The sequence below is a fragment of the Canis aureus genome, chromosome 26 (assembly GCF_053574225.1).
Source record: "Canis aureus isolate CA01 chromosome 26, VMU_Caureus_v.1.0, whole genome shotgun sequence".
Classification (NCBI taxonomy): Eukaryota; Metazoa; Chordata; class Mammalia; order Carnivora; family Canidae; genus Canis; species Canis aureus.
Window position 1 is genome coordinate 32674665 of NC_135636.1, and position 15473 is coordinate 32690137.

Below are 15473 nucleotides of genomic sequence, written 5' to 3' on the forward strand. Positions count from 1 at the left end.
GAGCCCTGGTTTTGGCCTTGAAGGCCTGGATTTGCAGCCCTGCTGAGGGTGAAGTTATTTACCCTCTTCACATAGCTGCTTAACATGTAAAATTGGGAGAAACTAATTTCTTAGGGTTTCTTAGAAACTAATTTCATCCTCACCCTGAGGATGAAATAATTATGTAGGTGATGGCACTTTGTGAACTAGAAGATTATAGTCTGAATGTTTAAGTCAAAATAAATGTTGAATTTATTTAGAACTAAAGTGGTATTTTCTCTGAAGTTTCTACAAAAATTTATGAAGATAATACTTCTTTTACATATTACCAAACATTCCTGATGTATAGAGTTTTCTATTTTATGTAAACAGAATATGCAGAAATTAAAAATAACCTTGTTATTTTTATATCATACTGAGAGAAAAGTGTTTTACCTGAAAGCTAAGAAATGAGCACATTGGAGCGTAGCCTGTTCTATGCTGGCATCTGCTGGTGAAGCATGATATAGCGGCAGCATTTCATTATGCTTCAAGACCCTAGTGCTCTGCTCCTCTTTCTCATGTTAAGAAAAATGTTATTCTGGTTCTCTTTCCCTTTATATCATGTGAAGGGGACCAGGTCCTTTTAGTTTACAGTAAGCCAGTATGTGCATGGTTCCTTAATGTTTATGCATCAGTAAAAGTGGAGTATCTAGGGGAGGGGATCTTAAACTCCAGCCTTTGCTGCACTTACCTGGGAAGTTTGTTAAAATGCATATTTCCGGGCCTGCCCCAAAGCAAAGGAGTCCTGAGAATTAGTATGTTTAACATTTTCCCCAGCTGATTCTACAAGGCCCACAGGTTGAGAAATGCTTGACAAGTCACATTAGGGTCTGAATTCAGAGTGCACAATCTTTCCATCTAACCTTGTTTCCTTCTGAGACTCTTACTGGAAGTTAGATGCCATGTGTCTGGGTGTGAACTACGAATTCCTGCATTGAGTAAGAGACTGGGAACTTTAGAGTCCCTTCATCTGTAAAGTTTTCTCTTCCCTTACCTGGTTGGTTTCTTCTTTGTTCATCTGGACTGTTACCCTTCTCTCAGTCTCCCCACCAAGTGGTCCCTGTTCTTTCTTCCATGTTACCAAAAACGTCAGCACTGTTTTCCATTCCTTGATTGTAGGTTAGATGCTAAAAACTGCAAACGCATCAATCTGGGAGGAAGCCAAGCAGCTGGCTACCTCCAGCGCCTCCTGCAGCTGAAGTATCCTGGGCACCTGGCAGCCATCACACTCAGCCGCATGGAGGAGATCCTGCATGAGCACAGCTACGTTGCTGAAGATTATGTGGAAGGTAATGAAGAGGGCATTTGCCTGCGGCTTATAGATGTTGGCTACATTGAGGGTGTTCCTTAAATTGTGCCCAGGATGACTCTTTGGCTTTTTATTATCCCCTCTTCCTTTTGGTGTTTACTTAAACTGTTCAGTAAACTGTTAACTTTTTGAAAAGGGTTTTTGGCTATTTTACCTCCTTTACCTTTCCATATAGATGTTAGGATTAGTTTATTCATATGTACAAAAAAGATTCTGTTGGAATTTTGATTGAAAGTATATGAAATATGTATTAGATTGGATATGAAACAACATTTTACCAGATATGATATTAAATCAAGATGTAATATTAAATCTAAACTGGGGAGAAGTGACATTTTATACTACGTGGAATCTTCTAATCCATGAACATAGTAGCTCTTTCCATTTACCTAGGTTTTTATTTCTTTCTTCAGCATGTTGTAGTTTTCGACATACGGATCCTGTACGTTAGATTTATGCTTGAGTCTTTCTTTGCTTGTTTCATTTCTGTTTCCACTTCTCATTGTTAATGTATAGAAATGCAATTAATTTTTATGGGTTGACCTTATATCCTGTGACCTTGCTAAATTTATTTTTGTTTTTTTGTAGATTCCTTGGGAATTTCTATGTAGACATGTCATCCATGAAAAGGGACAGTTTTATTTCTTCCTTTCTGATCTGTTTGCTTTTTTGCTTTGTCTTGCCTTATTTTACTGGCTGGGACTTCCAGCACAATATTGAATAAGAGTGGTGATAGTGAGCATCCCTGTTTTATGCCCAGATCCTGTTTTTGGCATAGTGGAGGAATGTGGTCTTTTACTATTAACTATATGATATTAGTGTGAAGTTTTTTGCAGATGCCCTTCATCTAACTGAGGAAATTCTTTTCTCTTCCTAGTTTTACTGAGCATTTTTATCATGAATGGATTTTGAATTTTGTGAAATGTGCTTTTTGCACCAATTGATATGATCCTGTGGTGTTCCTGCTTTAGGAATACTCCTATGGGAGATTTTAATGATGGCTTTTGGATTTTGAACTAGCCTTGATTGGGTAGGGGGATAGACCCCGCTTGTTCAGGTATATTATTATTTTTATACGTTTTTTTATTTGAGTTGGTAATATTTTGTGGGATTTTATGTCGATATTCATGTATTCATGAAGGATGTTGATCTATAGTTTTCTTATATGGTCTTTGACTAGTCTTGGTATTCTGGTGATGCTGGTCTTATTAAATTAGATGGAAAGTGTTCCCTTTTCTTCTTCTGTTTTTTTTTTTTTTGTTTGTTTGTTTTTTTTTTGATTAATTGGGGGAGAAGGGGAAGAAAGAAAGGGAGAGAGAATTTTGAGGCTCTGTGCTCAGTGCAGAGCCCAACATAGGGCTCAGTCTCAGTACCCTGAGATCATTACCTGAGTGGAAACCAAGAGTCGGACACTTAACCAACTGAGCCACCCAGGTACCCCGGCCTTCTATTTTCTGGAAAACATTGTGTAGATAGATGATATATATATTTTTTAATATTTGATAGAATGCTCCAGTGGAACCATTAGAGCCTGGAGATTTCTTTTTATACAGACTTAACTATAGGGATGCCTGAGTGGCTCAGTGGTTGAGTGCCTTTGGCTCAGGTTGTGATCCTGTGGTTTGGGGATTGAGTCCCACATGGGGCTCCCTGCAAGAAGCCTGCTTCTCCCTCTGCCTGTGTCTCTGCCTCTCTCTCTGTGTCTCTCATGAATAAACAAATAAATAAAATCTTTTAAAAAATAAATAAAGACTTATAACTATGGATTCAATGTCTTTAATAGAAGTAGGACTATTTAGGTAATCTCATTGATGTCTTTTTATTATTTCCTTCCTTCTACTTTGTTTAGGTTTAGTTTGCCCTCTTTTTTTAGATTCTTAAGATAGAAGTTCAGATTATTATGAGACCATTCTTCTTTTTAGTGTAAGCATTTAATGCTGCAAATTTCCCTTTCAGCATTGCTTTATCTACATTCTGTACATTTTGATATTTTTAAATTTTTATTGAGTTCAGATATTTTCTAATTTCCCTCAATATTTATTTTTATGAACCATTGATTATTTAGAAATGTGTTTTATTGAGAATACACCAAAATAAAAAGCTTCCACACAGTGAATGGATACAACAAAACTTAAAAGACGACCTATGGAATGGGAGAAAATATTTGCAAATGATATGTCCAATGAAGGGTTAGTATCCAGATTATATAAAGAACTGATTAAACTCAACACTCATAAAACAAATAATCCATAAATGAGCATTTCTCCAAAGAAGACATACAGATGGTCAAGAGACATGTGAAAAGATGCTCAACATCACTTACCATCAGAAAATGCAAATCAAAAGAGATACCATCCAAAATCAAAGATACAAGAAACAAGTGTGGCCAGGGTATGGAAAAAAAGGAACCCTCTTACACTGTTGGTGGGAATGCAAACTGGTGCAGCCACTCTGGAAAACAGTATGTAGGTTCCTCAAAAAGTTAAAAATAGGACCACAGTGATCCAGTAATCCCATTACTGGGTATTTACCCCAAGAATACAAAAACAAAATTCAGAGGGATATATGCACCCCTATGTTTATAGCAGCATTATTTACAATAGCCAAAGTATGGAAGCAGCCCAAGTGTCCATTGATAGATGAATGAGTAAAGAAGTGGTGGAACACACACACACACACACACACACACACACACACCAGAATATCATTAGCTGTAAAAATGAGTCGATCATGTTGTTTTGCAATGATGCGCATTGAGCTAGAGTACTATGCTAAGTGAAATAAGTCAGCAAAAGACGAATCATGATTTCACTCGTGGAATTTAAGAAACAAATGAACAAAGGAAAAAAAAAGGCAAACCAAGAAACAGATTTTTTTTTATAATAAATTTATTTTTTATTGGTGTTCAGTTTGCCAACATACAGAATAACACCCAGTGCTCATCCCGTCAAGTGCCCCCCTCAGTGCCCGTCACCCATTCACCCCCACCACCCCCTTCTCCCCTTCCACCACCCGTAGTTTGTTTCCCAGAGTTAGGAGTCTTTATGTTCTGTCTCCCTTTCTGATATTTCCCACACATTTCTTCTCCCTTCCTTTATATTCTCTTTCACTATTATTTATATTCCCCCAAATGAATGAGAACATATAATGTTTGTCCTTCTCCGATTGACTTACTTCACTCAGCATAATACCCTCCAGTTCCATCCATGTTGAAGCAAATGGTGGGTATTTGTCATTTCTAATGGCTGAGTAATATTCCATTGTATACATAGACCACATCTTTATCCATTCATCTCTCGATGGACACCAAGGCTCCTTCCACAGTTTGGCTATTGTGGACATTGCTGCTAGAAACATCGGGGTGCAGGTGTCCCGGCGTTTCATTGCATCTGTATCTTTGGGGTAAATCCCCAGCAGTGCAATTGCTGGGTCGTAGGGCAGGTCTATTTTTAACTCTTTGAGGAACCTCCACACAGTTTTCCAGAGTGGCTGCACCAGTTCACATTCCCACCAACAGTGTGAGAGGGTTCCCTTTTCTCCGCATCCTCTCCAACATTTGTGGTTTCCTGCCTTGTTAATTTTCCCCATTCTCACTGGAGTGAGGTGGTATCTCATTGTGGTTTTGATTTGTATTTCCCTGATGGCAAGTAATGCGGAGCATTTTCTCATGTGCATGTTGGCCATGTCTATGTCTTCCTCTGTGAGATTTCTGTTCATGTCTTTTGCCCATTTCATGATTGGATTGTTTGAAGAAACAGACTTTTAATTGTCAAGAACAAATGGATGATTTGTTCAAATCAAATGCAGGAAGGTGGGGGGATGGGTGAAATAGGTGATGGGAATTAAGGAGCATACTTGTAATGAGCACTGGATGATGTACGGAATCGTTGAATTGCTGTAATGTATGCCTGAAACTATGTTAACTATACTGGAATTAAAATTAAAACTTAATTAAAATAAAACATTTAGGTTTTAAAGGTTCAATCTAATTTGATAGTTTAATAAATAACTGATGTGGAAGGCTGAAAGTTAAAGTAAGGTGTTTTATGGTCAAGTATTTAGAGATAACTCCTGTAGTATTTCCATGACTTATTTATAGTTAAATTTCATTATGTCAAAAAACCTTGGTATCAGTGGAGTTTGTGAAGGTTTGCTTTATGACCCTGGTGCATGGTCTCCTTTGGTGAATGTTCCATTTATACTTGAAAAGATCATGGACTTCTGCTGTTGGGCAGAGTAGTCTGTGATGTCATTTAGGTTCACTGGTTGATGATGCTCTTCAGTTCTTCTATGTCCCTGTTCCTTTCCTGTGCTTGTAGCTCTGTTGATTATTAAAAGAGTTTTGAAGTCTCAAGAGATAATTGTAAATTTTTTATTTCTCCTTTCATTTCTGTCAGTTTTTGCTTTTAAGTATCTAAAGCGCTTTTGTTAGGTACATATTGAGGATTCTTATTCTATCTTGACAAATTGACCTTTTATCATTATACAGTATCCCTTTTTACCCCTTGTAATTTTTCTTGGCTTTGATGTCTACTTGGACGTTAATACAGCCACTCCAACTTTTTTTTGCTGAGTGCTTGCATGGAGTGTCTTTCCATCTTTTAAATCTACTTTTATCATTATATTCAAAGTGAGTTTCTTAATAGTTGGTTGTTTTGTTTTGTTTTGTTTTTTAAATCACGGTGTCAGTCTCTTTTAACTAGTTTGGTAAGACAGTTTAAAATTTATTATTCATATGTTGGGTTTAGTTCTACCATTTTATTATTTGTTGTCTGTTATTCTCTTTGTTCCTGTTTCTACTGCCTTTTTTGGGTTATTTAAATATTAAAAATTTTGTTTTCGTATTGGTATTTTAATTTATCTGTTGTGTTTTTACTGTATCTTTTTGTATAGTTTTTTGGTGGTTGCCCTGAGGTTATAGTCAACAGACTCCTTGCAGTGTTTTGAGAGTCTCTTTTTACCATCTCAGTGGAAGGTGGCAATATTAGCACCCCAGGGGCTCCTTTATCCTGGGTTGTCTTACGTATTACATTTATACACGTTGAAAACCCAACAGACATTGTTAGGGCTTTTTACTTTGAATTGTCAAACATATTTTAAAAGAACTCCAGAAGAGGTTAGTCTATCATGTTGACCGAGATTTTCATCATATCTATTGCTATTTCTTCATCCCTAAAGTTCCAAGTTTCTTTCTGTTATCAGGTCTGTCTGGCAAACCTTAGTTAGCAATATTTTGAGAACAGATCTGTAGGCATTACACATGTCCAGGTGTTATATCTGCGTTTTGTCACCGGGGTGGAGTCAGAGTTTGAGTGGACCGTGCTTTCTCTACCTTATCTGGATCTCAAAGCTTGGTATTAACTTTCTAATTTCTGTGCTAATAGTGTTTCCATTTTATAACTTCCAAAATTATTTCTCCAAAGAACTGCAAAAATGGAGATGCCCTGATTATTACGAAAACAATGTCCACAAGATGCAGCTCCCGTTCTCTAGCAAGCTCCTGGGCAGCACTCTGAGCTCTGAGGAGAAGCAGGAGAGGCGGCAGCAGCAGCTGCGGCGCCTGCAGGAGCTCAATGCCCGCCGGCGGGAGGAGAAGCTGCAGCTGGACCAGGAGCGGCTGGACAGACTGCTCTATGTGCAGGTGCGTGTGCATCCCAGGAGGGCGCTGCAGCCTTTGCACAGGCGTTCCCAGAAAGGTTTCTTCCTAGATCTTCTTCCTCAGCCAAGAAATGCAGTGACTGTCTGAGTTCCCCTTGCGGTCAAGGAGGACTCGAGGGTTCTCAGTGTGGAGCTCCTCAGCACAGAGGAGTCATGCTGCATACAGAGCAGCAGGTATCTCTGAGAGAGTTGTGGGCTTGGTCTTCACCGATTTACTTTGGCCTTATAATCTCCTTTGTCTTATAACTTTTGAATTGAAGTGTAGCGCACGTCCACAAATCTATAGTGTGTAGCTTGATGGATTGTCACAACGTGAGACACAATGTATATCTGCCATCCAGAGCACTGGCATCCCAGAGACCTCCTGCATATCCCTTCTTAGCCAATACATTTCTGACATCTGTCACCATAGATTAGTTTTGCCTATTCAGATGGTGCTGAGACTGTAATACAATGCAGCCTAGAGACAGCTAGGGAAGAGGGTGGTGTGTGAACTGTGGGTGGGAGGTGAGATTTTGTGGAGGGGCAGGCTAGGGGAGTTGTGGGAGCCCTTCCTGCTGTAGTTTTCCTCTGTTTAGCTTCCAAACTACTTCTTTTTCCTTCCTGTTTGTGATTGTGTTGTCATCTTTGAAGATGAATTGCAGCTGCTCTGGTTTTAGGAACTTTTAGAGGATGGCCAGATGGATCAGTTTCACAAAGCTCTGGTAGAGCTGAACATGGACTCCCCGGAAGAACTGCAGTCCTACATACAGAAACTCAGCTCAGCAGTGGAGCAGGCAAAGCAGAAAATCCTCCAAGCAGAAGTCACCCTTGAGGTGGATGTGGTGGACAGCAAGCCTGAGGTACCAGGGGCCTTGGGAGGAGGGTCCCGTAGGGTCGTTTAACCTGAGGGCAGGAGGGAGGACTATCTTGAGAAGGCTGACCTCAAAGAGGTATGACCAGACTTGGAAAGCAGCATGGTGAGTGCCGTCCATGGGGACATGGACAGGGCAGAGAGGCACTGACCTTGTGCTGACTGAAGTTTGTACCCAAGGGTGAGTCACCCTGTAGATTTCTGGCTCCCCTGGGAGGGGCATCTGTGCATGTAGAGTAGAAAGAACATTCACGCACCAGCCATGTGGTGCCATCTTGAATCTGAACATTCTTCTAATGGTTATTTGCGGTTAGTCACACACTCCCTTCTACTTTTCCTCATATTTTCTTAAATATATTGTGGTTGATGTTTCACTTACTTTCTTTCCATCGTGATGTCCCCCCAAGGACAGGGGTCATGCTTCATAATAGTTGATGGATTTTTTACAGCACCTAGTAGATGTGCTTAATAAAATGTCCATGCGTTGATTTAGCCATGACTAAAACTGTTTGAATAAGCTCTTCAGTGTTCTCTGTCTTCTCCTTTTTGTTTCCATGCCAGTGGAGTGTTAATAAGTGTTGATATGGCATCAAGGCAAGTGGCAGGCTGAGATAGGGCCCACGGTGATGCACACCCTCACACTGGGCGCTGCACACCCATACACACGAGTTGACTTGCTTGGCTTTAGAACTGGAAGAAAGTGTTAGTAAGTGTGTGCATGTCCTAAATCTATCTGCTCTGGAGTTCTAAGACAAAGGACTTGTTCATTGACTTGTGACATTTCTGGGCCAGGATTAACCATTCTAGCTTGGTAGGTTTTTGTTTTTAAATCAACTTTCTTTAAATTCTAAAACCTATACATTTAGAAAGAAGCAGTCCCATGGAAAAATCCAGTTTGGTGCTAGGCGTGGTGTGGCTGCTTGCCAGTGACTTCAGAGGTGTCTTTGGCTCAGCAGGAAGCCTGTGCTTGCTCTGACTCTCAGCTGGAGGCTCACTTACACACTTGCTGCGCTCAGCCTCCATCTCCAGCTCTCCAAATACCTGAGATTCCCTGAGGCCAACAGCCAGCCAGGGCATGCATGTCAGAGCAGACCCCGAGTCCAGCTTCCTGGACAGAGCTTCCCAGGATGGCTAGAGTGTGGGTGAGGGGCCATGACTGCCGTCTTACTCTGGAGTGGTATCCCAGGTCAGCTTCCCCGATTCCCTGTTGTGCTTTGGATCTCAGCTGTTTACTGGGGTCCAGACCCATGTTGCCTTTGTTGTGTATTCCCCCTTGTTCAGTTCTTACCGTGCTTAATGTGCTAGTAGGACATCAGCATCTTTATACCAAAGATGTATCATTAAGCCACTGGCAGGCGAGGAATTTCAGATTTTTTTTTTTTTTTTTTTTTTTTGAGAAAGACAGAGAACGCAAGCAAGGGTAGAGGGAGAGGGCGAAATAGACTCTCCTGAGCAGGGAGCCCAATGTGGGGTTTGATCCCAGGATCCTGACATCATGACTTGAGCCAAAGGCAGACGTCTACTCAGTCATCTGAGCCACCCAGGCACCCCGGGATTTCAGATTTCAAAAGAAAAGCCCCAAACAACTATAAAATGTGATTCGTAAGCAGTTGAGAGCTAGTTTTTCCTTCTCTTTGTGGATTTTTCTGTATTTGTTGCAGGCTGTGAGTCAGCCACTCCTTCATGCAGTTAGCAGGTACTTGTTAAGTCCCCACTTCCTTCCGTGCTCTGGGGATAATATTCAAATCTCTCTGGGCTTGGGGAGGTTTTGAAATTTTGGACTTTCAGTAGTTTCTCTGTATACAACAAATTTAATGAGTTGATCTGTCCTCAAAGCATGAGGGTCAGTCAGCATTTATTGAGGGTGAGTGTGATTAGGGTCAGTTACAGTAATTTCATGGGATAAATGTGACCACGACACTGGCTGGCTAGTTCTACCTTTCAAAACGTATTTATGGTGTTTTCCGGCAATGTAATTTGTTTAGAATGGAGAGAATGGATTTATGTGGATCAAAGTTCATATTGAAATACCATCCAAGTAGTAATGGCTAAATTGGATTAATCCAGCAAAATTTTTAACTGAAGTGTTTTCTGAAATCCATTTTTTCCCCATAGACCAGTCCATTTCAACACTTGCTATTCTGCAAGTATTCTGATGAGGATATTGTAAAGGAGTGGGCTTTGTCAGCATTCCTAATGAAGTATTTAAACTAGAGGATGTTGGCTTTCCATCACTAAGTACAGCAATGGCGTTGGGGGCAGGGCATAGTTTTAGAGCACCATCACTTTTTGGAGAATACAATGAGCTTAATATATAAAGTTCTCTTGCCTGATTAGCCAAGATCAGAGCTGGCCTCTGCTTGTTCTTATGCCACTCCATCAAGACTATTCCAGGGAACCATGCCGCATCTTCTCTCATGTGCTTTGGCAAACTGTCATTCTGTTCAGTTCCAAAAGAATGGCTATTTGTGTTCCTGAATGCTACACAATACATGTGGACACTCTGGCAAACCCTAGAAGGCGAGAAGCCAGCCGTGGTAGAGAAATCTGTTCTCTCTAGCATGCCCATTGTCTGCTTTGAAATCATTGGCTTTGGGGCAGCCTGGGTGGCTCAGTGGTTTAGCACCGCCTTCAGCCCATGGCATGATCCTGGAGACCCGGGATCGAGTCCCACGTCGGGCTCATGCATGGAGCCTGCTTCTCCCTCTGCCTGTGTCTCGGCCTTTCTCTCTCTCTCTCTCTCTCTCTCTCTCTTTCTCTCTCTGTCTCTCATGAATAAATGAATAAAATCTTTAAAAAAAAGAAATCATTGGCTTTATTTCTCTGTGAGTCATATGAATTAGGATGAGTAAAATATCTTTTTATCATTTCTAGTGAAACTGAGAAGTGATCTTTAAGTAGCATGCTTCTGAGTATAGCTAGATGAAGGTGGATGATGATGTTTTTGCTATAGCTGAAGAAGTCTTTTGAAACTTGAACATTTTATAATCTGCTGTTCCAAGGAAATTAAAGGGTATATCCCAGGGGCTCACCACACACACAGTAATAGGCATGGTATGCTAGGTACTAGTGACATAGATTAACATACATTTTTTGCATCTTTCATTTACCTGAAAAAATGAGGATATTGTATTATACTTAGCTGACTGTAATGAAGCTTATCTGGTATGATGGTAGATGTGTGTGAGAATATAGATGAAGTTTTGAGAAAGGATTGGTATATTTGAGGTGGGCCCTGAAAGATTATAGATTTCAATAGGTAGCAAATAAGGGAAGGACATTATAGATCGAGACATTTAGATGCAAAGAAGGATGCATGCAGGGAGCATGGTAGGTTTAGTGTGCAGCGTGGGAGATGAAGCAGGGAAGGGAGGCAGAGGCCAGCCTACAAAGGTCTTTATCAGTCAGCCTTCACACAGAGCCTTCAAAGGATGTCCAGCAAGGAAATAATCTAAGGAGACTTTATGTTAGGAAAGTAACTAGTGACAGGATGATGGGAGGGGTGAAGCTTGGGGTGGGAAGGCAGGTATAAATGTGTTGTAATCCGGAAGAGAGCTGATGTGGGAAGGGTGGGAGAGCAGCCATGGGGGTGGAAGGTAGAGGAGACACTTCAGAGGTAGCATCCAGGATTTTTGGTGCCACTTTTTTTTTTTTTTTTAATTTTTTATTTATTTACGATAGTCACACACAGATTGAGAGAGAGAGAGAGAGAGGCAGAGACACAGGCAGAGAGAGAAGCAGGCTCCATGCACCGGGAGCCCGATGTGGGATTCGATCCCGGGTCTCCAGGATCGCGCCCTGAGCCAAAGGCAGGCGCCAAACCGCTGCGCCACCCAGGGATCCCCTTTTGGTGCCACTTAGTGGATGTGTTGACAGAGTGGCAGTTGCTGATAATAGAACATGTGACATGTGCCAGACCCTGTGCTGAGCACTTCTGCAAGTGTTATCTTGATTAATTTTCACAATTCTGTGAGTACTATTATATATCTGTTTGACAGAGAAGGAGGCTGAGATTCAGGGAAGTAAAGGAATTTGCCCAAGGTTTCACAGCTACAGGTAGTGCAGCTGAGGTTCAGACCCAGGCCATCCAAGTGCAGATTCACTCTGGTCCCATGAGGGTCCCACAGAGGCCCCACAGAGGCCCCATGGAGGCCCCACAGAGGCTATCCTGAAAGGCAGAGGCTGGAGGTAATGCCTTTGGTTTGAGTGCCTTATCTTTAGAGTCTCTGTGGGACTTAAGATGAAATTTGCCAGGACCCTGCTGTGGAAGGACCTAGTATTGCATGGGGAAGGCCACTCCTTAGAATTCTGAGGGTGGAGGAAAAGCCAGGGTAAGAGACCGAGGAAGAGCTGAAAGAGCAGCAGGGTTACTGGGAGCATCGTAAGAGCTTGGGTGGTGGGCTCAGCCTAGAGTGGGTGATGACACTGGAGCGTGGAAGGACAGGAGGAAAGGTAAAGAGGTGGGGTGCAGGATAAATAGGCAGTGGGCTTTCTGAAGCACCTGAGGCCATCTGCTAAGAACTGCCAGTGGTGACTAAAAGTGGGGGCTGCGGAGAAGTGCTGGGAGGGCTTGCAGACACCTGCTCTGGGGAATGCACGAGGAAGCCGAAGAGGATGGCAGGCCCTCCAGCAGCAGCCTGGGCTTTCTCCACTCCTGCTCACAAGAAGTGTATTTCACTTATCTGTTGCTGTGTTGAAAAACTACTCTAAACTTAGTAGCATAAAATGATGACCATTGTGTTGTGCTCCCAAATATGATGGGTCAGGAATTCAGAGTGTAGTAGGGATCTCTGCTCTGTGACACTTGGGGCCTCATCTGGGAAGACTTGAACAGCTAGGGACTGGGATCCCTGGAGGGCTTTTCACTTAGCTGGCATCTGGGTTGGGATGACTCCAAGGCCATGCTTAGCAGGATGCTGGACCTGAGCACCCATGTGGGGTCTGTCTATGTGCCTTGGACTTCTCAGCATGGTAACTGGCTTCTAGGAGGGAGCTCCCCAAGAGAGAGTAGCCAGAGAGCCAGTGTTTCAGAGGTCAAGGTGAAGGGAGCTGTGTGGCCTTTTATGACCTCACATAGGAAGTCACATGATACCACTTGTGTCAGCTCTAATGGTTGGAGTCTCACAGGTCCCTGCTAAGATTTGAGGGGAGGAAATAAGCCCCATCCCTTTGTGGGGAGTGTCAAAATCCCCTGGAGGAAGAGCATGTAGGATGGAAGATACCGTTGTCATGGTTTTTGAAAAATACAGCCTGCCTCAGAGCAGAAGAGGAATGAGCCTATGGGTGGGATCCTACCCTTTAGGATCTGAGAGTGGCTGTTGGAGCAGCACAGCGGTAGAGTAGGATTGGAGGGTGGCAGCTATGATCAGGCTCCTGGGTGGGTAGAGGAAGCTGTGAATGCACAAGGGAGGTCATCCCTGGGAGGTCGGAGAGGTCAGGAGTGGAGGTTGGGATAGAAGATGAGTCAGACCGAGGTGTGGGGAGTAGAGCAGTAGGTAGGAGGTAACTCTGGAGCCTAGGGCTAGCCTTTACTCATTATTTGGAGAAAGGATCCACAAGTATTGCCTGTAGTTATTTTATTTTATTTTATTTATTTTTTTTTAAATTTTTTTATTTTTATGATAGTCACACAGAGAGAGAAAGAGAGGCAGAGACACAGGCAGAGGGAGAAGCAGGCTCCATGCACCGGGAGCCCGATGTGGGATTCGATCCCGGGTCTCCAGGATCGCGCCCTGGGCCAAAGGCAGGCGCTAAACCGCTGCGCCACCCAGGGATCCCGCCTGTAGTTATTTTAAATACACAAGTGACATATGTGTGCCTCCAACCTGGTATTGTAACAGTTAAGGGACCAGAATGAGTGCCTAGTTGAAAGAAGGAAGAAGTGTTCACTTGTCACCCCACCACTGCCCTAGGGGTATGCCCTAGGAGGAGGAGGAAATATGCTCAGACTATACCATTGTGACATTAAATAAATCTTTGGTTGCCATTGAGAGCTGGACTGATGTGACCCCGAAGCCTCCCTTCTTTCTGTAACACCACAGTGCTCCTGGTTGCCAGTTGCCCTGGATGACGAGCCACCAAATGAGGGAGAACTTTCACGATCTGTTTCTGATCCTCTCTTGGGACCCCTGAGTTTAGTGCTGAGTTAGAACAGGCCCAAGCATTCCCAGGGTTGTGGCTTCTTTCTGGGAGATCAGAGTCTTCCAGACTAGACTGCAGACCTCCAGGGGAGTGTCTTCTCATGTGCTTCGCAGCCCGTCCTGGGGTAGAGAAGCCTGCCATTTCGCTCAGCTGGCCTTGCTGCTGCTTGTAAAATCTTTTGTTCTCCTGTTCACTGTGACCTCAGATCTTTTCCATACTCGCAGAGCCCAGTTGTCCTGCTGCACTCAGACTCACGATGTCTAGAAGTTTAGCTTGAGGCAGGTCCAAGACTTTGGAGCTAAACCATCTGTCTTGGGCCAAGCTTCCAACACTTAGTAGTGTGACGTGATCTTGGGCAAGTGTTGATCCTCTGTGGAGCCCATTTCCTCACACCTGAAGCATAGTAGTCATCTCCACAGGGAGGATTGTGCAAGTATCAGGTTTTCTGCTCCTGAATTGGATGCAGTATTCAGATGGCTCTCACCTCCTTCCCTGAAAGCAAAGTCCATGGATTCTTGCCTCCCAGCCTACCTTCTTCTCTCCTTAAGTTACCTACTTCCAAACTAGTTCTTCTCTTCCTGTTCTCTAGTCTCAGATGAAATGTTCCCTGTCCTTTCCAGGGTTCACCCTCTCCTTAAATTTGGTAGAATTCTTTATATTGAACAGAATTTAGGATACATTATCCCTCATTCTATAAGCCATATATGCGTGTAACTGTTCTGGTGGGTGTGCACCGCAGGAGTGTTGAAGGGCATTCCCTTAAGAGTGACTTTGAGGGATGCCTGAGTGACTCAGTCGGCTGAGTGTTCAACTCTTGATTTTGGCTCAGGTCATAATCTCAGGGTCCTGAGATTGAGCCCTGCATCAGGCTCTACACACCATGGAGCCTGCTTGGGATTCTCTGTCCCTCTGCGCCTCCCTGCTCCTGTGCACTCTCTGTCTCTTTAAAAATTAAAAAAAAACAAAAAACAACAAAAAAACACCTTTAAAAAAAGTGAGTTTGAATGCTAATTTACATTGGCAATATATGTGGCAATGTTCTAGAGAAGTGTACTTAAGTGCTCTGAATTATATTGGTAATTTGTGCACTTCATAGATTTCCAAGGGTAAGGCTGACCTCAGAGGGCTTGTACCCCATGCAGGGACCTCCCTTCAGCATGCCAGGTGGATAGTACCGAGTCAGCTTGCGTCCTCCCCAAGACCTTCTCGTAAGACAGTCCTTTTTACGACAGCTGTCATTGTTAGAGCATTCTTCCATGGAATTTCTTCCTGTAACTTCTCCCCCTTGAGTCCAGAAGGTGAAACTCCTCTGCCTTTCACATGGCAGAATGACAGATGGCTAGAGATGTCACCTAGAACCACACTACCCCTGCTCAGATTCTCTTGTTCAGGTCAAAATTACAGTATGTCCTAAGTCCGGTGTTGGGGGTCCTGCCAGCGTGAGTTGAATCCACTTAGGTTCACTGTGGCTGAAGAGGGAAGCCCATTGTG

General features: G+C 42.9%; 1 protein-coding gene across 1 annotated transcript in view; it reads left to right on the plus strand.

Annotated features, from left to right (window-relative positions):
• Positions 1 to 15473, plus strand: part of ACTR5 (actin related protein 5) — a 36896-nt gene that overhangs the window by 2382 nt on the left and 19041 nt on the right. Inside the window, exons 3-5 of the mRNA XM_077873155.1 lie at positions 1141 to 1310; positions 6754 to 6971; positions 7648 to 7830. Of these exons, the coding sequence (XP_077729281.1) occupies positions 1141 to 1310; positions 6754 to 6971; positions 7648 to 7830 (571 nt within the window). The remainder of the gene's footprint in view (positions 1 to 1140; positions 1311 to 6753; positions 6972 to 7647; positions 7831 to 15473) is intronic.